Source organism: Lepus europaeus, chromosome 1 (genome assembly GCF_033115175.1).
Source record: "Lepus europaeus isolate LE1 chromosome 1, mLepTim1.pri, whole genome shotgun sequence".
Lineage (NCBI taxonomy): Eukaryota > Metazoa > Chordata > Mammalia > Lagomorpha > Leporidae > Lepus > Lepus europaeus.
The window spans coordinates 139797453-139819535 of record NC_084827.1 but is presented as its reverse complement, the minus strand read 5'-3'; the positions used below and the strand labels follow the sequence as shown (position 1 = coordinate 139819535).

The 22083-nt window shown below is 40.7% G+C and overlaps 1 protein-coding gene across 2 annotated transcripts in view; it reads left to right on the top strand.

Annotated features, from left to right (window-relative positions):
- The window catches only part of HECW2 (HECT, C2 and WW domain containing E3 ubiquitin protein ligase 2), a 335902-nt gene that overhangs the window by 287118 nt on the left and 26701 nt on the right, over positions 1-22083 (top strand). For both annotated transcript variants that reach the window (XM_062189442.1, XM_062189447.1), the window contains 4 exons: positions 8387-8507; positions 9930-10043; positions 19592-19744; positions 21490-21588. In XM_062189442.1, coding sequence (XP_062045426.1) covers positions 8387-8507; positions 9930-10043; positions 19592-19744; positions 21490-21588 — 487 coding nt within the window. The remainder of the gene's footprint in view (positions 1-8386; positions 8508-9929; positions 10044-19591; positions 19745-21489; positions 21589-22083) is intronic.

Sequence of the window (22083 nt, the reverse complement as noted above, 5' to 3'; positions counted from 1 at the left end):
GTGTGTACAGAGGTCACAGGATGTGATGGAAGGAAAGTGGTTTGTTGAATGAGGCAAAGCAGCAGCCATCAATGCAGCCCAGGCCCAGGCGAAGGTAGAACACTGTAGGCAGAAGCACACAGATCAACTTGGGAACAAAGAGGCACACCTATTTTGATGAGACAAGATGAAGGAAACACATCTATGGTAATACATGCAAGCTTAGAAGAGTAGGGGGAAATTGATGGGCATTCATAACAGGCCTCAGTCGTTTAGTAATGGTGTGACTTTAGTCAATTTACTTTTCCTGAACTTGAATTTCTTTTCCTGTAAAATGGGCCTGGTAATAATCACCTCACCTCCCATGGTTATTTTTGGGAGAATAACTTGCATGGTGGCTTAAGCGTAACTATATAATAAACACTAATTTGATCCCTTTTTCCTTTCTCTCTGGAAATTTCATTCAGAGAAGTATAGTTTGTTCATGCTTGGAACCATTTCATAACAGAGTATGTGCTCCTTTTCTTCCTGATCTAAGAGCTGGCTAATCTGATATTTAACACTATCTTGGTAAGAACTGGTGTGAGATTTAAGATGAACTCTCCTTTATCCAGTGTTGTGTGGGGGAGGGAAAGAAAGTAGTGTGGATTCTTGCACATGCCAAGCTTTTTCTGTGGCCCATCCTCCACTGGAAAGAATCAGCAGATTCTTTCTTTCCCAAGCCCTCCAAAGACATGTTCTTGATGCCTCGCTGAGCATTCTTCAAGACTGTGTGCACATTCTAAATGGTGACTAAGTTCATGTCTTCATTTAGCATCACAAATGCCTATGAGTAATTCACAGTGGTCATAAAATGCCTTCTGGAAACTTTGTAGAGTTAAACATTTTCCAAAGACATGTGTAATCCAAATATATCTAAATTGCTAGCAGTGTTCATGGTGGTTTTAATTTTCAGGAAGAATTCTCTCCATATTTTTGGCCTAGTCTGTTTCGTGGGCTTTGTTTGATCTTGGAATTGGGATGTACTGCCTGATATCAATGGACGTAACTCTTAACGAATTCCACATGGCAAAAGGGCAGGCCTTACTAGCCTCATTTCCCTTCTGGAGGAATCTTCTGTTTCTATGAATAAAACAACTTCTTCTACCAGTATTCCAGAAGGTTTTTTAAAAGCCACATTTCAAACATGTTTTTTATGTAGTCTGATCTGTCATCTTCTGTCTATAATTCCACCCCTTTTTGCGGCGTGGGACTAATATAAAAATTATGACAATAATGAATTTTGATGATCTTTGTTCAGAACGCCTAGAAACCTGGTAATCTTTCCACACTCTTTCCTCATTCCAAGCACATTTACATGTCTTTGCAAGTACAGGAGAGAGAGGGGCTTTGGAAACTTTGACTCACTACTTCTTGCAGCTGTTACAGTTCTCACGTAAAATTTGTCAAAATTTTGAGACGTGAAATTTTGTTATTCCAGGACTATTAGAATGGCAATCTCTACCTCAGCTATGCCAGGAGGAACAGATCTTTCCAAATACCATATGGTTTGGAATGCCAAATGTGGGACTCAGAACTTTATTTAAGTTCCACATTTCTAGGAATTTAAATGCAATAACACCTAATTTATCTAATATTGTTGGAGATGTACTCTCTTATGTGAATATTACAGGTAACCAAAGCTATGACTTAACTACATGAGAGTTTGTTTAACCTACTGTATGATGGAACCCTTTAACAAATGCTTAATCTCCTTGCTTTCCCATATACAGCACTGAAAATATTTCATGGTTTAGGGAGGAGATCACTGTGCCAACAAATTACAGTCCAGGGCTGTTTTTCACTGACTAGGACTGGACTACCTGGCAGCTAGGATCGGCATGAAGTCACTTCCATCAGGAGTATGGGAGACTGAGAGAGCCTGAAGAGCCCTGTGGGTCATTGATGAAGGTCGTCTTGAGCTGAGGGCATTATTTCTCCCGACACATAAGGGGACTCCATGGGACTCTCATTTCCTCTATCTCTTCCTGCAGTTAACAGCATCTTACCAGTTGCTTACCTCATCTCCTAGTCTTTTCACCAACATTTTCTCTCCACTTCCCCTACCTTGCTCCATCCTTTCTTCTTTCTTCCTCTTTTCCCAGATACTGTTTCTGTCAACTGAAAAGACTTGATTTTTTTGTTGTTGTTGATGTTGATCTCCCTTGTCCTTAACCATAGTGCCTTCAGGCTGCTTGTCATTGGCATGACCTTCAGCTTCCCCCCCCCCCCTTTTTTTTTTACAGATTTATTTATTTTACATGAAAGTCACAATTACACAGAGAGAGAAGGAGCAGCAGAGAGAGAGCAGTCTTCCATTTGCTAGTTCATTCCCCATTTGGCAGCAATGGCCGGAGCTGTGCCGATCCGAAGGCAGGAGCCAGGAGCTTCTTCTGGTCTCCCAAGTGGGTACAGGGGCCCAAGGACTTGGGCCATCTTCCACTGCTTTCCCAGGCCATAGCAGAGAGCTGGATTGGAAGTGGATCAGCCAGGACTCAATCCAGTGACCATATGGGATGCCAGCACTGCAGGCCAAGGCGTTAACCCACTGTGCCACAGCACCGGCCCCAGCTTTCCCTTTATAATAAGTTGTGTCATTGCCAAGACTTTTGCTAAGATCAGAGAGATCAGAGCATACGTTTTTGTTTTCAATAAATGGTAGGTACATGAGCATTAGCAATCTCAAGAAGTGACCAGAGGGCCTTTTATTACTATTGGAGAATTAAGAAAAACTGCAAGGACTTCAGTGCCTGTGCTTTGGGCAAGCTATTTAGGAGGGTTTTTTTTTTTTTTCCCCTTTAAGTTCCTGTGTTGAGCTTTGTCCCAAAAGATGGAGTATTCCAGAAATTATTTGATGGTTTGTTCTTATTCACTAACAAAGATTTGCTTTAGAAAAAAAGTCATAGAGATTTATTTATTTTTGTTTGTTTACTTTTTGTTTTGCTAACTGCATCAGGAGAGTTGAAGGCTGTTAGCCATCCCAGGAAATAAGTCTAGAGCCATATTGGATTACGCCAAGCTCCAACTCTTGTCCAGTGCAGAGTGAGTGCTGGTCGTGAAAGCAATATGGGCCTTAGGCTGCATACTGAGACTCACAAAGACTCCTGTTGCCTAGGGGTTTGATGCTAAGATTTTTCTTGTGTTATCTGAAAAATTTTGTCTGCTCGAATTCTTTAGTTTGCGTATGATTATGCAATTTTGTAACATTATATGGAAGTAGTATAACACCATCAGGAAGTTTATGTCTATCTAGTAAAATAACAAAGAAAAAACCCTTAATATCCATTGCTGAATTTTCTCCTGCAAATATGTGTAATTAGCATAATGCTGACAATCTGAAATCAGTCCACATTTGATCACATACTAGATGTAACCCTGCCCTTTTGTATCTGATTTCCTTAAGACTGTAATGATCATAAAACGATTGCCATCTCTGTAAAAGTAATATCTGCTAGATTCACTTGCAGCTGTGGTTCTCATACAACTCAGCTCAATCTTGCAAGACCTTTTTAAATTTCCAGACTGGCAATTTGGCATTTGTAACTGGCATGTATTCATTTGAAAAAGACCAATAGCATGATTTACTGCATTTTAAGTGATAGAATAATGTTTAAATGATTTGCCCATAATAGAACTATTAGCAATAGATTTTCTTGGACTTAACAATTTTTTTGTCTCCAGTCTCTAATTTCATCCCTTTACCCTGAGTGTAAACAGACTCAGATCTAATTTTTATTGTGTCTGAATTGATATGAATGGAATGTTCATGGTATTTCCCACATCCTTTTAAGTATCTTGAGGTATGCAGCAATAATATACAAGGGAGCTTCAAAAAGTTTGTGGGAAAATGGAATTAAAAGATAATGTGAATTTTCATTGAACTTTTGAATCCCCCTTGTATATGCTGTTTTTTTAAGTGATCAACTCTTTAAAAAAAAAAACTATTTATTTATTTGAAAGTCAGAGTTACAGAGAGAGGAAGAGACAGAGAGGTCTTCTACCTGCTGGTTTACTCCCCTACATAGCTACAACAGCCAGGGCTGGGCCAGGCTGAAGCCAGAAGCCTAGAGCCAGGAAAATTATCTGGTTCTTTCATGTAGGTTCCAGGGGCCCAAGCACTTGGGCCATCTTCTGCTGCTTTTTCTCAGACCATTAGCAAGGAGTTGGATCAGAAGTGGAGTAGTGGGGACTCAAGCCAGTGCCCGTGTGGGATTCTGGAGTCACAGGCAGCAGCTTTACCCACTATGCCACAACGCCAGCCCCAAAAAGATTGACTCTTACTAAAAAATGTCCTTTTGGGTCTTGAGAGATTTTCATTAGTCCTTTGTTTTTTCATTTTCTTCTTCCCTGTCAATGATTGTGCTGTTGAATCACTTTCTGAGCTGTATGGGTTCACTGGTCTGCACCTTCTCAGACGAGGGCACTAGCAGCTTTGTTGTGCCACCCCGAGTGCAGTTGCACTGCGCCAGCCCATCTCTCATCTGCCCAGGAGAGCGGCCTCTGCTCAGGCAGCACATGCTGCTGCATTTCTAAGCAACACCGTTCAAATGCACAGAAAGCATTACCCGGTATTATGCCCTGGATGCTGCCCCCATGTTTCACTGGTTGAGCTTGACCTTCCTGGAAAGGAGGAATGATTCTCAACTGTAGCTGCACATTCGAATCATCTGGAGAACCATATTAAACACTTCTGCCTGGATCCCACCCCCACGTCTGATGTCATGGGCCATGGGTGTGGCCTGAACGCTGGGATTTGTAAAAGCTTCCTGAATGATTCTCTTGTGCAGTGAAGATTCGGAACAACTGCTTACAACTGTCTTGTTGATTCTCAGGTCTTTTAAGGTCAAAATTATTTGTTTTTGTGATGGCATAACTCCTAGCTGTTTGCATAGAAGATTCATACTATACAAATAGACCTCCAGACATATTAGTAATCAGTAGCCAATTTTGTAAAAGTTCATTCTTAAGACCTCAAGACATTTCCCTGTATCTTTAGAATTCAATTCTATGCAGATAGCTATAGTACTTGCTTACATGTGGCTTTTCATGCTACAGGGACTACACAAAGTGCCAATCACACACTAGCTCATTTAATCCAGAAGTGTGGCCTGATCATTCCAGCAGTACTCCAATCTGTGTCTTCACATGCGTATAGTGCTTATCCCTCTGCCCAGCTCTCTTCTCCAACCCAAGATGGGTAAAGCATCACATGACACTATCCACCAATGTCATAGCTCATACTGCTTTTAGCATCAGATACACCTGGCTCAAATCCCAAACAGGAAACAGCATCTTCATTTTCCTGGCTCTAAAAACAGTGTTCATGGTAATAATAATTCACACTTTAGAGACTTGTGAGGATTTCTCAAGGTACCCTACATAAAGTGCATCCTTCCTAATATATAACAGACACTTAACAAATTATGGCTGTTATTATTGTTTAAAAACTTTTTATTATCATCAGGGCTTCCCATTCCTCTTGCTTACTTATCTACGGTTACCAATTCTCATTTCACACTGTAAATGTTCCTCTGAGTCACCACACTCCAGTCTAGTCCTTATCCCCTCAGGCCTTGGTTGCTGCAACAACTCCTAATTCAGTCTCCACCCTCCTGTCTCTTTCTCTTTTTCCCACCATAAATCCATTCAACACACTCTGAAAATAATTTCTTAACAGAAACAGCACTTGTATGCTATTCTCTTGCACAGGAACCTACAGAAGCTTCTTGCTGTTTACATCATGCCCAAACTTCTCAGCTTGGTTTTTTAAATTTTTCTCATAATTTGGCTTCAACCTTTTTAGTCCTGGCACTGTGTTGCCACGCTAGGTTAATGGGGCCGCAATATTTCATGAACACCCATGCAATGCTTATTCTAGCTCCTCCTGCCCTGCCCCATACAGAACATAGATTCTCCTCCATTTGCAATTTTGATTTCCATTAAATCTCCTCCCTAAGGTATTTTCCTCTTTTAAAAAAATTATTTTTATTTTTATTTGAAAGAAGGAAAGAGAGAGCTATCTTCCATCGGCTGGTTCGCTCCCAAAATGTCTACAGCAGCTGGGACTGGAGAAGTCCACCTGGATCTCCCACGAGGGTGGTAGGGACCCAAGTACTTGAGATCTCACCTGCTACCTCACAGGGTGTGCATTAACAGAAATCTGGAAATTGGAAACAGAGTTGAGACTCAATCCAGGTACCCAGATATGGAATGTGGATGTAGATATACCAAGTAGAGGCATAACAACTAAACCAAATACCCACCCCTCCTTTTTGACCTCTACTTATAAGTTTTCTGTATAATTAATATTACTTTCCCATAATGCAGACCTCAAATGAAGAGACCTGGCAGGGGGAGGGTCACCAGGCAGCTGGTGTCGTTGGAGGATTAGCAGCGTAGAGAGCTTGTGCTTGTCTAATGTTCCCCAGGAAAGGCAAGCCACTGTTGCCAGAATTCCCAAATAGTTTTCAAGAGAAAATTCTGGACTTTTTTTTTTTTTTCATTTGAACTCTCCTAATTTTTAAATGTTGGCAGGGCTTGTGCATTCAGCTTTGTAGTCAAGATGCCTGTGTTTCACATCAGAGTGTCTGGGTTTGATTCGTGGTTTGGCTTCTAACTCCAGCTTCCTGTCATTGCAGACCCTGGGAGGCAGCAGGTGATTGCTCAAGTACTTGGGTTCCTGCCATCCGTGTGGGTGACCTGGATTGTATTCCAGTTCCTGTCCCTGGCCATCGAAGGCATATGGGGACTGACCAGTAGATGGGAAATATTCATTCATTCTCGTTCTCATTTTCTGTTTCTTTTCCTCCCTCCCTCTTAAATAAATGAACATTTTAATGTTGGCAGTTGATTTTCAATCTTTTGAAAAGATTATAGGACAAAGAAAACAGATCTATAGGCCTGAACATAGCCCCAGGGCTATAGTTTTGTCCACTCTGCTTTATGATCGTATACCAATAGTTTAGGACTTAATTGTTTTCTTATTATTGGATATGTTTTATTTTCGGCCTCCCCAACCAGGATATCCAATTTGGCAACATTAGCTTTCTCACTTTAGGTGCCTCATGGCTGAACCACCTAATACAGTATTAGCAATGAGTAGTAACCATTTAGTTGATTCATTTGTTGAAAGAAGTTTTAATTAACTTGCAAGGTGTGTAGTGAAAGAACTTTTGGATTCTTTTTCTTTTCTTTTTTTTTTTTTTTTTTTTTTGACAGGCAGAGTGGACAGTGAGAGAGAGACAGAGAGAAAGGTCTTCCTTTTTGCCGTTGGTTCACCCTCCAATGGCCGCCGCGGTTGGCGTGCTGCGGCCGGCGCACCACGCTGATCCGATGGCAGGAGCCAGGTGCTTCTCCTGGTCTCCCATGGGGTGCAGGGCCCAAGAAGTTGGGCCATCATCCACTGCACTCCCTGACCACAGCAGAGAGCTGGCCTGGAAGAGGGGCAACCGGGACAGGATCGGTGCCCCGACCGGGACTAGAACCCAGTGTGCCGGCGCCACAAGGCGGAGGATTAGCCTAGTGAGCCGCGGCACCGGCTGCTTTTGGATTCTTTTATTGAGTGGAGAAATATTCAGTGGAAATGTCCAGTGTTTTTGTCAAGGCTCTGTGTGTGACTCCCATATTCATCATTAGTTTTATATCCCAGCTTGTTGCTTAATTACCCTGTGACACAAAACTAAATGTTTCCATGAGAAGAGGAGCAAAACTGCATTGCTTTTATATTTTGTTAATGATCCTTGTCGTTGACTAACACATAAATATATTTAGTTCACCATTATATATTCACAGTACTTGGCACATACTAAAAATGCAATAAATACTAGTATTATTTATTCTTTTGGGAACAGTGAGACATATGCCTTCTGGAGTTATAGCTGAATTTTGCTTTTTAAGAAGATTGTTTTAGCCTGCAATGTAACATGTATATAATTACATGCCTAAAATCATTGTTGGTGGTAATACATACCTAAAAGTACGTGGATTTTTTTTTTTTTGGTGAGAAATTTGAGTGATAGAAACTCAATATTCTTGCCTTATATACTACACACTTTTGCATTATAACTTCCTCTCTAATTTCCATGATATCATTTCAATAGCAAATAAGTTTCATTTCATTCCTGTTTCCACTAGACATGAATAACTGTTTAACTGTGTGGACTGAAAAGGGAAACATATTTGAGAAAACACTTGGCATCACTGTACTATTTAAACAGGAGTTTTATTCCCCTCAAAGAAGACACCTCTTAAAACCCTAGTGAGGGTTTGTTATATCCTTCAACTTAGAGAAGGGAAAATGGCAGAACATGTGATGACCATAAAGACAAAATGCAAATCCAGACTGTCTTCTTTTTGTGGTTTGCTGTAGGTACTCAGCGTGCCAACGCCCGTGCTCCAGCCCCTTACAAACGAGATTTTGAAGCCAAACTGAGGAACTTTTACAGAAAGTTAGAGACAAAAGGATATGGACAAGGCCCAGGGAAATTAAAGTAAGTTCAAAGTGATAACAAACACGAACCACATGATTTAGCAATGGTGGAAAGGTGGGACATGCAGTTGGAGATTTAGGAAATTGAGTGTGACTTGGGATGACTAGCTTTTGTTTTGGTCTGCATAGTTATTTTGGCTTTTGTAAATTTCAGGATATTCTAAAACATAGTGCTGGAATTAAGCATGATTAAACCTAAGGTTCTTAAATAAGCCATGAAAGCACTGCTATTTTCCATGAAAAAATATAGGAAAAATAAAAGCTAGTTTATGTTTTTTTCTCCTAATATGTTTATTAGATATAAAGTGGTCACCATGTCTTATGTTGTATGTTACTGACCCCTGAGATGCCTGGAGTGTAGGAATTGTGCTTGCCCCTATTTTGTTCTGTGAGGCAAACTTCATTTGTCCAACTGTATGGGCCATGCATGTTATTTTTGCCATTCTTTGCCCACCTCCCTTCAGATGGGGAAATGGAAGCAGCATCGTGTTGTCCGGCCTAGAATGATTTCCATTGCTGCTTAGCCTGCCCCCTCTCCACCGCCTCTGCCCTGTCCTCAGTAGAGACCATGACCCTGGCTGCCTGAGAGAGGGGACAGGGGCCAGGCCAGCAACAGCGGCATGTGACTCACTGCCCCATACGTGAGGGCTTGCGCCATTCAGCTCACTTTCATCACCCTCAAAAAACATGGACCTGTCCCAAACCCCATCCTTCCCTGAGCTTTCCTTTTCTCACACCTTACTTGGGAAGATCTGGGTGATCCAGGTTTCCTGTGTTCAGCCTTCCTCTCATTGCTTTGTCTGTTTACCATCAGGCTGACTTGATATCAGTGGAAGGATGATTTTCATTGTCATCCTCAAACAAGTAGATTAATTTGCCACAAGCATCGTTCATTTTCGTCTGTCCCTCAGAGAATCTCAAGAATCACCCAATTTAAATATTCAGTGAAGCACAAGTGTAAGCTCCTCTGCTTTGGAGGACAATGAGGAGTTTTTTCCTCCTCCTTCTCAGTCTTCCCTCTGGGCCCTTTGTGATTGAATTCCTTGTCTAAATGTATTCAGGCTGAAAACATTACCTCATAGGGTTGTTCCTTTTTTACTAAACCGAAGTTGTGTGTGTGTTGTTCTATGATAATTTTCCCTCTGGGATGAATGATTAGACCGTTCAGAAAGGACCCTGGAGTTGTTTTTACAGGCCATAGGTGGGGTGCCCTATTTACCAATGATTCTCTTACGTAACTTTTGCTAATGCTGTTAAGAGTTAAAAACAAATCTGTACTTTATGGCAGACAGCAGTAATATGAAGTAACTCCTCTGCTCGTCTAGCTAATTATAGTAAATGGTAATTACATGGCAAGTGCCAAATTCTAGAAAGATAAAGATTAGGAAATAATCTTATTTTCAAATTGTCTCTTTACAAACAGATTAATTATCCGCAGAGATCATCTATTAGAAGATGCTTTCAATCAGATTATGGGCTACTCCAGAAAAGACCTGCAGAGAAACAAGCTGTATGTTACCTTTGTCGGGGAGGAAGGGTAAGTAGAACAGAGAAGTGACATAGGGAACTAGGCTGTGGCCACGGCCGGATGTTTCTCCACGTCGCTGTGGTCGCCTGAAACAGGAAATCCTTCTGGCAGGAAATGCTGTTCTCATACTTACACTTTTTAGATTTTTTTTTTTAAGGCTTCCTCTGGTTTTTAAATCATTTGACATAGAAATTCTTTAACAAAAACTCATAGCTATAGATCATTTTGAGAGCCGAAGATTGGTTTGGTTATTTTTCTGTATGCATCTTAAAGAGAAAGTGATTTAAAAGGGGAAAAACAGGGAATTGAGTTTCAGTATCTATAATCTTGTTTTCTGCCCTGGAGTGCTAAGTAGAGTGTGCTTCACTTGTTAGATAAATTGTTTCAGAATCCTGAATTAGAATCCTCCTGTTCTACCAGGAAGCTTCCACAGCAGTAACTTTGTACCCTGGGTCTCACTGCTTTGCCTCCAGCTTTTCTCATGGTTTGGGAGGGCAGCACACTTACCAGTGTAACCACCTGTCATACACAGATGTGCCTGGCCTTTTGTAACTTTTCTGTGAGTATGCTTATCTGGGTAAGAGACAGGAGATGAAGGGGTGGAGACTCCTATACAGCCTTCAGCACCAGAGGCATAACAGTGGTATCTCACCTGAGAAGGTGCCAGCTCCCAGCGGCTGTCAAAGAGAATGTAAAAAATACCATCCAGTTGTCTCAACTATGGTCATGTCCTTGACTCTGTTGATTTAGATCTGTTTTTAAGGCTACCCCTTCTTTGTCATGCCCAGGAATAAAGTGCATTTGATTAGGGAATCATGGTAGCAATTTCCAACAGATTCAGCCATTCGATACATAGTTGATGAAAATGGAGACTCCAAAGTGAGAAATAACTTGTATATGCTAATGGAGCTAGAGAATAGCAAAGTCACGATTATAAATTAGGCCTTTGTCTCTCATTCAGTACTCTTGGATGCAAGAAAAACTCCTAAACTCTAGTTTATCTGAATTTTTTTCCTATCCTTGAACCTTTCCACCATTCTAGCTTCTGACTAATAACTTCTGCTCTGGTCACATACATTGCTATATAATGTCCCAGCTATGACTAGATTAAAGTAAAATATTATTTGGGAATACAATATGACATGACAAAATTTGGGCAGAAACTTGAGGCTTTAAGTTTATACATTCATGTGTGTAAATGAACTTCCAGCTTGTGTTAGTTGGCTTAAGGATGCAGGTGCATGATTGGAAATGAAGGCAAATGTTGTTAGCTTAATCATAGGTATGCATGGGATTCCAAGTATTTCCTTACATGACCAGTCTGGTTTGGAGGAGAATACTTTTCCTCCTCCAGAACTCCAGCTGCCTTCTTTCATTATCGGACCACAGTTTGTTGAGATCTCAGAAATATAGGGGAGAATCTTCAAAAGCACTGATATAGTTTGAATAGAACAGATGCTTATCTTGCTTGGTTCATCCGTGGTTCCCCAGAATTTAGACTTATGACATTTGGTTTCTAGGAGGAGACCTGGCCTAAGTGGGGCTTGACATCTCTGTATTTGATTGCTACTGATGTCTAAATGCTTCCTGCCTGCATCATGTGTCTCCTTCCTGTGACTTCAGAGGGAAAACAAGGGAGAGGATGTTTTGGGGTGTGACCTGACTTATCAGGGACAGTCTCTTAAATCTATTACTCCCTGTGCATATGGCTCATTGAAGCTAGATTTCTAGACTCATGGCTTTGTCATGTCAGTATCATATATGTTGATTGTTAGAAAGAGGCTTTTCATCTATTGAGGCACTGAGAATACATATACTGTTTTGAAAGATTAAAACAGAACTCGCTGAAAAATAGAAACTTCAAAGCAGTATAAAATTAAGGAATTATTTTAGTCTTTATCACCTTCTCAAGCACATTGACTCTATCACATTAAAATAAACTGTCATAGCTTTTCTTTTTGAATTATAATAAATACCCATAGTGAAAAGTTACTCAAACATGTTCATTGACTGGTAAAAAGTGGAACTGGAAGTTTTCTGTTACTTTCCATTCACCGGTTCTAATGCTCACAAAATGTATCATTTTTGTAAGCAGTTCAACATAATGTAGCTTCCTGGATGGAACTGTGGAAAAGGGACATTAGGTAAAAACTGAGGAATCCGGATGAAGTATGGATTTCACTTAATAATTATGTATCAATATTGGTCCATTAATTATAACAAATGTATTGTACTAGCATATAATGTATATACTAGACCAATGTTTCCTTGTTATTAATGTGAATAACATGTCAATAAAGAGGAAAACTGAATGTGGGAGATGCAAGAACTCTGTAGTCTTTACATACCTGTAACTCAAAAACTATTATGAAATAAAGTTTGTTAAAAGGAAACATGTAGTCAGGATTGTGGGAGGATTCTTGAATGCCTTTTCTTATATCCTTGCTATCTGGTGAGTGGATGCCACCAGAGTACTTTTTCGTTTTCTTTTTTTGGCCTGTAGGAATTTTTTTTTTACTTACCTTTTATTTAAGGTATACAAACTTCATGCATTTCATATATACAAATTCATGAACATGGTGATTCATCCCACCCTACCCTCCCTCCTGCCTGCACTCCCACCTTTCTTCCTCCTCCCTCTCCTATTTCCATTCTTATTTGTTACTAAGATCTATTTTCAATTAACTTTATATATATAAGATTAACCCTACACTAAGTAAAGAGTTCAACAAATAGTATAAAAAAAAAAAAAACTGTTCCTTAACAGTCGAGACAAGGGAGAGTACTTTTTCTTATGAATCCATCTGTGTCTGTACCTGAGGTCAGTAGAGTAATAAGTACATATGTAGAGAACGTTCTGTGGAATGTCTAATCTGTATGTGTTGATATATAGATATAGATATAGATGTAGATATATAATATTTTGTGCCAACTTTATGTTATCTCTGAGGGATTAATACTTTATAATTTGTGATAGTCTCTCAATGATCAAGTTTTCTGTCATGATCAGAGTATTTACAACAGATTAGCTAGGACATAAAGGAAAGGGGATTTATTGTTAAGAGTACTACATCTAATTGCCATTTAAAAAAGATGTGAATTATCAGATTCACAGAGAGATATCAGTTCTGCTCTAAGGTGTTTCTTTGCATACTTCTGAAATGTGATATGTAAATGTTTCCTTGAAATAGAAGAGTAGGGTCAAGAGGCATTATGGGAAAATTTAGAGTCAGAAATTTATAGGATGACTATCAATTCCCTATGAGGTACAATTAATCCCAGAATATTGGAGATGCCTATATGCAGTTGAAAATTAAAAAAAAAAAGAAAGGGAAAAAGAAAGATGGTGAGAAGGAGAGTGGAAGGAAGGGAATACTATATGTTCTTAGAACTGTATCTATAAATCACCTTGAATCTACTAAAAACTAATTAAAATTAAAATTAATTTCTTAAATTATGAAAATCCTAGAACCTATTAAATAAATACTTTAGTTGACAATTATTATTTCTCATACTTCATGTTGTGCTTGACTTTTTACGAAAGGTAGATAGTATCTGTTTATTGTCTTGTGATTAGTGATTTCATTGGGGCATTTTGTTCTATTTGTTAAAATTTCTCCTCAACTTAATGTGGTTATCTCCCCTTGCAAGGCTGAGGAGAGGAGAGGTTGGCAGTGGTGGAGTGGCTGGAAACTGAGTCAGCTACTCTGAGTGCTGCCTATTTCTGTTGAGCTTCAGTCTGCCTAGAAGTTGTTCTTCTACAGAGGGACCAGTGAAATACTACATATTCTCCAATAGAATATTATTTTTTAAATTAAAAGTTCCAACAACTGAAGGTTATTTGATGTCAGTGTTAGCTACGTAGACTAATGTGTTCTTATAAGGCATCCAGAGCCATTAACTTCTTAGGACCCCAGACAGTAAAGAAAGAATAGGCTGGAGAAAGAGAAGATGTTTACATTGAGATTGTTCCAGCCCTTTTTTCTTCATGGCCAAACCTGTAAAAGGCACCTTTTTGTTAGGAAAGAATGAGTTCATTGTGTGTGAGGTGCCATCAATATGACATCAATCATCTGTCTTGCAAAGTCACACTTAGATGAGGGAGGAGATATATGGAAATGGTTTGGTTTGGGGGTTTAAGAACTTTCTGGTCTTTCTTTCAGCTGCACCCCCTGTGTAATCTCTCTCCTGAGACAGGCAGAAGAAAGGATGAGATCTGAAACAGTTCTCCTCTGTGCCTTCTTGTTCTTATGGTTAACTGGTCAGATCTGCACTAGAAGTTGTTTGGGGTCCTGAGCTTAATTAACCATTTGTTCCTCAGACATCTGTGAAGCTTCAAGTTAAACTTAATGTGCCGCTTGTCTTCTTCCAAAAGGAAACATCGTAAGAATACACTAATGGCCAGCACCACGGCTCAATAGGCTAATCCTCCGCCTGCGGTGCCGGCACACCAGGTTCTAGTCCTGGTCGAGGCGCCAGATTCTGTCCCAGTTGCCCCACTTCCAGGCCAGCTCTCTGCTGTGGCTGGGGAGTACAGTGGAGGATGGCTCAGGTGCTTGGGCCCTGCACCCGCATGGGAGACCAGGAGAAGCACCTGGCTCCTGCCATCGGATCAGCGCAGTGCGCTGGCTGCAGCGCGCTGGCTGCGGCGGCCATTGTGGGGTGAACCAATGGAAAAAGGAAGACCTTTCTCTCTGTCTGTCTCTCTCTCACTGTCCACTCTGCCTGTCCAAAAAAAACACTAATATGAGGGTACTTCTCTATCTAGGCTTTGCCTTGATATCACCAGGTATAAGTTTTGTTGATTATATCAAAATCCCCTACTCAGCTGCCAGGCCTTCCTAAGTGACTCAGGAACCAAGGCCTGACTGCTATAAATGTCTGAGGGAGGATCAGAATGTCCATGGGCCACGTGTGCCTGAGCCAGCTTGTAGGAAATGACGATGGTGTGACTTCCTAGGGCCATCATCTTCTCTCTCATTTTGCAGTTTACTTCCATTAGAATAATTCACTGTCCTTAAATCTTAGTTGGAAATAAATGGCACAGTGCAATCCATGATTTTAACAGATCTTGAGTGCCACTGACAGTGTGCGTGTGAGCCAGCCCAGCATTGTGACAGTGTTTGAAATGCCTCATCAGCACTTGGATTTCCAAACTACATGGCCACCCAGAGGACATCTGTGCTTATTCAGAAATGTCCTCCGATGCAGCTGTTGTGTGGCTACACACCCGTTGTCCGGTTTCTGTATTTCTGTGCCAAGTCTTTAGCTGTGAAACCAACCTAACTGGCAAAACAGGAATGTAACAAATCATCCCTGTGATATGAGTCATATTAACTATTTATATGGAAGGGGGTTGCTAAGACATTACAGGAAGTACATGAAGCATGTACCCTGCTGTGACATGTTTTATTGAATTAACTAGACATATATATGTATATATATACATAGATATATATATATATATAGTAATCTACAGTTTGCTCTCAGATATGCAGTTCTGAGTTTCAGATTGTAAACAGAGCAACATTTAAAGGGTGTCTTAGTTTTACAGTGACTCCGTCTGTGGCTCCAGAGTTAAGAACAGCAGATAAAACCTGACCAGTTGAAGACACATTTCCTCCTTGAGAGAATATTAGCTTTGTTCTCTCTTAGGAAAAAAAAAAAAGTTTTGTTTTTCAGTTTAATGCCTAAGGAAATATGTCTTATCCTCATAGAGAAGGGACTGATCAATGAGGTCTGTTTTTGTGGTTTTATTAAACTGTACCGTAATTAAAGCTACTGCACACCAAATGTTCTAAGCATAATTCATTTGTGAAATTCTGGCACCATTTTCAAGTTGTCTTTTCCATGTCATTGAATCGGGATACCACCTCATGGTAAACTTGTGCAAGTTTATTCCTTCTGCTAAATGACAAATAACAGTGTAGATAATGCTGATTTTCTTTAGAGCACACTGGAGAATTCCACTCATCAATTGACTAATACATATGGAACCCTGCCTGTGTATCAGGTAGGCAAAGGACTTAGAATACCAAAATGAGTAAGATGCAGTGCCTCCCTTCAGAGCAAGTACAGCCTAATGTGTGTGGAGTGGAGCAGACACATGGACAGATCACTCTACCGAGTGCAGTAGTATTAAAACCCTCAGTTACAGCTCAGGGAAAATGCACATTTTAACTGAATGCCGCAATTTAATTTTAAGCAAGTAAAAACCCACATGACTTATACCAGTTGTCGCTCTGTAAAAAAACTGACTCCGGAAGTATTTATTTGCCTCATGCTCCAGCTGTCTGTGACCCCTTGTCTGTCACGGGCCTCACTTGTGCCTGGAAGCTGGAGTCAAGCAGTGCCCACGGCAAACAGCTGCTCACCTCGTCTCACACTTAGGAGTAGTTGCGACCCCTCCCTGAGGTGGTGTACACCTGGGAGAGCATAGCCATTTTATGTTTCCTCGAAGGAATCTTCTCTACGGAAGAGGGTTTGTAGTAAGCTAGTGTTTTAATCAGGTAACATTTCCCTCCATGTCCTGTCTTGTTTAACAAGGGCTGGCAGACTGCTTCTGTACGGGTCCAGACAGCAAATACGTTAGTCTTTGCCAGCTGTCTGTGTCCTGTGGCACCTACTTAACTCAGCCATTGTAGCAAGAAAGCAGCACCAGAGAGAGCATAAAGGGGCACAGCTGTGTTCCAATAATACTTTATTTACAAAACCAGAGGATGGGGCATGTCCAGCCCACAAGCCATAGTTTGCCTAAACTCTGCTGTATTAGCAATGCTTTTTTCAGTCTTGATGAACATTAAGACCTTCTGAAGGGAAGGAAAGTTGAAAGGAGTAACTGGCATTAAACTTGGGATCAGGACGCCTGCCTCAAGGCCACAAGGCCTGGTTCTTCCACTGGTTTGATGTCAGCAAGTGATTTCCTACAACTTTTGTCTTCTCTGTAAAACAATCTGAATGGACAAATGGCTTCTAAGATACTAGTGAGCACCAGGATTCTCTGTTTCTGGAAAGACACAGGGGACTAAATTTCCCAAAGTTAGAGGGGAGAAGCATAAGTCTAGTATGTAGGTCTTAAAAAGCAAAGCTCCATGCAGACAGGAGTGGGGAGTCCCTGGTTAAAGCAGTGTGAGGGAAAAGTTTAGCTTCAGCTGATGACTCGCTCATTAGAAGTCAACAAAGTAAAGTGGCTGCCCTGAAAGCCAGGGTGATTTTAGCCCTGTTAGTGGGGAAGCATGGCCAGGAGTTTCTAAGCCCTGTGCTGACATGAGCACAGTTCAAGTGCTGTGATCAGTCTTAGATGCCACGGAGGAAGTAAGGGACTTCCCACCCCTCATCCTGCCTGGAAAGAGGGCTGAGGGCAATGAACATACTCCGGAGTGGGCAAAGGGATGGGAGGGGGCAGAGGCCAGGGATATGCTACCTGCTCAACTTAGATTCCCTGAACACAGTGACTTTGAGAGAAGTTTTCTGTGCTGAGGATGTAGATTAGCACTCAGAACGTAGTCAGCCTTCAGAGACACCAAGACTCTGAGAATGCGAAGAAGAACACTCCTGTGGGCTGCCTGTTCTCCGTGAGGCTGCCTTCGTCCTGGCATGTCAAGGGGTGGGCTGTGCACTCCTGCACCTGCAGGCAGCCTGAGTTCCGCCTTGAGAGTCTTCAGGGTAACCTGAGGATGGTGTCACCCATTCTGTGGCCACCTGTTTGGCATGCTGCGTTCAGTCTCCCCACAGAGCGTCCATGACGTCTGCCACCTTAAGGCCCCTTTCCTCCCAAGAGTCTGCTGTGTTTGCATTTTTCTGCACACGTAGGCTTCCCGTCAGTGCTGTCTGGGTGTGTTGACACCACTGAAATGTGTGAAAAGATTTCAGCCACTATGAAAATTGATTGTTTTTATTTCAACATTTATATATTTCTTTTAATGTATATTAGAAAAATAGCACATCAATGTGTCATAAGTGCTATGCAAGCCAAAGCCATACTGAAAATGCAAATCAACTTAAAGCTGGTTTAATGAAAGACATTAGGTAAATAATAGTATGTATTTTCACACATAGCCAAAATGAGGAAATTAGTATGTGAGTAGTAGAACACTGTTTTATATAAAGTCTATTAAACTTTCAAGTAAGACATATAAAAGCCATTTTTATGTATTTTTCTTGCTAGCATCCCAACTGCTACTTCTACCTATCATTGGATCGTTTTCTCTATCACAGTCCCATCACTAGGTTGTTTTCATTTAAAAAAAAAAAAAAAAGGTGTAGTAATGCTCAGAGAAGAAATTCAAAAAAAGAGAAAGAAAGTATAAGGGAAAAAAGTCTTACAGTAATAATCTTTTAATCAGTTGCCTTCATTTTCCCTCAGAGTTCCTCCCCTGATGTGTACACTGTATCATAGGGTGTTTATCATGGATGTACTTCGTATGTTTAATTTCAGCATATCACATTGCCTTATAATGAACTCCTGTTTATTGCATTTTTGCTTTCAGCCACTTGTCATTCTTAAACCTACCGCAATCTTTCCTTATGTTTTACTTTGACCCTGATGTCTTTGTTAAGTATAGTCAAATTTACCCTGTAGTCCGGGTGCTGCTATCTCAGCCTGTTCTCCAAATTCCTTCCTTGGGAAGCTTTAGACACCTCAATTTTCTTGTTTCTAATTTTCCTTGGTATTAAGAATTTTTACTTGCATCCTATCATTCCATTTTTTTTACATATGATTTCCCTCAGGAACCTTGAGTCTGTAATGGTCTCTCTCCAGCTCACAGAAGTCTCTTTCTTCCCCCATTTAAAACTGTTTCAAACATCCATGAGGACTTCATGTCTCATGAGTACACAGCTGATTTCCTCTGGTGTTACTCTGTTTAATAAAGCTTCCCCATTGTATTCCCATCCCCCAGAACTTCACTCCAGACATTGGAAAGATTTGCCTTTTATGCATATGCATACAAATCAGTAGGACATTTGCCTGCTATATGTATTCTCTGATGTGGAGCTTAATTTGGGCTATGCATCACCATTCTGGTTCAAGACTTGATTGAATCAGGAACCAGATTCTTTCAGTTTGTTTTGGGCAGCCTTGATATGTGGACAATTAGACTTGTAATTAGCACTGTATAAAAAGTTGATGTCTGGGCCGGTGCCGTGGCTCAACAGGCTAATCCTCTGCCTTGCAGCGCCGGCACACTGGGTTCTAGTCCCGGTTGGGGCGCCGGATTCTGTCCCGGTTGCCCCTCTTCCAGGCCAGCTCTCTGCTATGGCGCGGGAGTGCAGTGGAGGATGGCTCAAGTGCTTGGGCCCTGCACCCGCATGGCAGACCAGGAGAAGCACCTGGCTCCTGGCTTCAGATCAGCGCGGTGCGCTGGCTGCAGCGCGCCAGCCACGGCGGCCATTGGAGGGTGAACCAACGGCAAAGGAAGACCTTTCTCTCTGTCTCTCTCTCACTGTCCACTCTGCTTGTCAAAAAAAAAAAAAAAAAAAAAAAAGTTGATGTCTGGAGAAAATGTACCCAATATCTAGGAAAAAATAACTGATTATTCTGTTTGTCATTTTTACAGGCTAGATTACAGTGGACCTTCCAGGGAATTTTTCTTCCTGGTATCCAGAGAACTCTTTAACCCATATTATGGCTTATTTGAATATTCAGCAAATGACACATACACAGTACAAATAAGTCCCATGTCTGCTTTTGTAGACAATCACCACGAATGGTAAGTCTTTCTGCAAGTTTTCTTCAGTTGATTATCTGTGATACTGCACCCCCCAGAGGAAGCCAGAGTTCTTTTAAGGTGTTTTTCCTTGAACAAAATCATGTCTTCAGTTAAATACCTCATTTCAGTTTTGTTTTTGATATCAAATTTAAATATACAAACAGGCTGCAAGCTAGGAATAGATTATGTTCCATAAAGGCACTCTTACGTAAGCTGGGCAGAATTCAAGATTTTTTTCCCACTGAAAGAAAGTTACAGATGATGATAGGTTTCCAGTGAGATCTCTAAATCCCTCTCCTCACCTGTGGCTGTCTATGGTTGCCAAGCCCAGATTGGAGTGAAAAGCGGGAGGGCCTCACCCAGCAGTCAGGAAGGTTCTGCAGCTACCCCGTGGGGGAAGTGGCTGTCACTGGGCGGGGCAGCAGGAGGGCATCAGTCTGGCTGCCAGTGTAGCAGTGAGGACTGGGGAGGCGGGGTGACCTGGAGGAACAGCAGGAGTGGGAAGTCACGAGCACTGGCCACTCTCTGTAGAAGCCATTTAAAGTTTTAACCAATTGCTCATACAAAATCATCAAGGAAACCTGATTTAGCTAAGGTTCCCATCTGGAGATTATTTATTCTGAAAATCTCAAATTGTGCCCCTTCCAAAGATCCTTACATCTTTTTAAATCCATGCATTTATAGACTTTAAATATTTGCATAACTCCTATTAGCTTGTGCCTGGTCAAATCCACTGATATAAACAAAATAACATGAGTAGGACTCATGCAAAAAAGTTCTTTGAGACATGAGCTTAATATTGATGTGTGAAAGGCATTGACTTTTAGGACTTATTTTTCAAATTAACTTCTGTTTTGCTATGATTTGAAGTCCTAACTGTGGCTAATACAGTTGTGCCAGAATTAAGTGGAAATAAAGAGAAGCAAAGCTGCTGGACATTAATCTTAAAACAGCTGCCTAATACTAAAATTACAAACGGAGTATATGAGTCTCCATACAGATTTACTCTTTTGGAAGGCATTAGCTTTCAAAGAGCTAGAAACTCGAATACCTTTGAAAAAGAAAATAAGTGTACATCTCAGGCAGCGAATTCGGTCAAAACAGATATATTTCATAAAGTTTCCAGAGTGATTCAGAATAGAATTGAGTCTCGAAAGTACAGAGAACAGAATGTCCCACGAGGAAAATCCCCGCAAACGTCCATATGCATAATTCTTGAATGGTGACAGTTATCCTCAGGAGTGGAGTTTCAGAGAGAACAGGGATGGAACTTTCCTAGTCTGAGATTGGGCTCTTCCTCATAAGGGAATTGCTGCTGGGTTTGTGTTTGAGCAATGCAGCTAATATTCACGCACACAAACTAGCAGGAAACATTTTCCTTATCTCTTCTGATCTCATTGTGTCAACATCTCTTGGAAGAGGTTTGGGGAAATTTCATTGAAATGCTAGTGGGAGATTCAAGTTGGCAATGTGGGGTGTTACTTAGTAGACATTATTGGCACAAGGTAAATGTGGAACAGTGTTTCTAACTATCAGACTGACACAGATTCCTTTAATAAGTAGATATGAATTATGGGCCTAGTTCAGGCACAGCCTATAGTGCACACAAACTCTCATGGACCTAGTAGGAAATTAATCGTGAGCAAACTTAGGTGGTTAGAGTTGGAAGGCATTATAGAAAGCAAATAGAACCATTTAGAAACTGCTCCATGACGTGTAAGCTATCTCATGTGTTTCCTCTGCAGGTTTCGGTTCAGTGGTAGGATCCTTGGTCTTGCACTAATACACCAGTATTTGTTGGATGCCTTTTTCACACGACCCTTTTATAAGGCTCTTCTCAGAATGTAAGAGTATTTTTCTTGCTTATATAATTTGCACACAAAAATGTAGTATTTATATGAGTCTCTGTCAAAGTCTTTGTTCATTGGCTCACTATCTGAAATCTGTTTTCAATAACTTCATAATGCTTTAGATTTTAGAAACTAATACAATTTCACAGTTACTGTTTTTCCTGTTTTTGACCTTTTATTCCTATCTAGCCCTAACATCTTAGTTTTGCTCCATACCCAATAATTTATTCTCATTTGTTGCAACACATGTTTCTTCAAAACAATTATACTTCAGACACAGCACTGAAATTCTTGTGGTCTTAATGCTGATTATTAATAGAATAGTTGTGGGTAAGTCTTAGTGACTCACAGCCCCCATTCATTATGAGATGCATTTTATATTTTGCTTTATGCAAACTTTCAGCTATCTACTCTGTTCAAATTTTCATTCTTCTTGGTTTTGTTTGTGTTTTACTTTTTATTTGTTAAGAATGGACAGTGTCATACTTT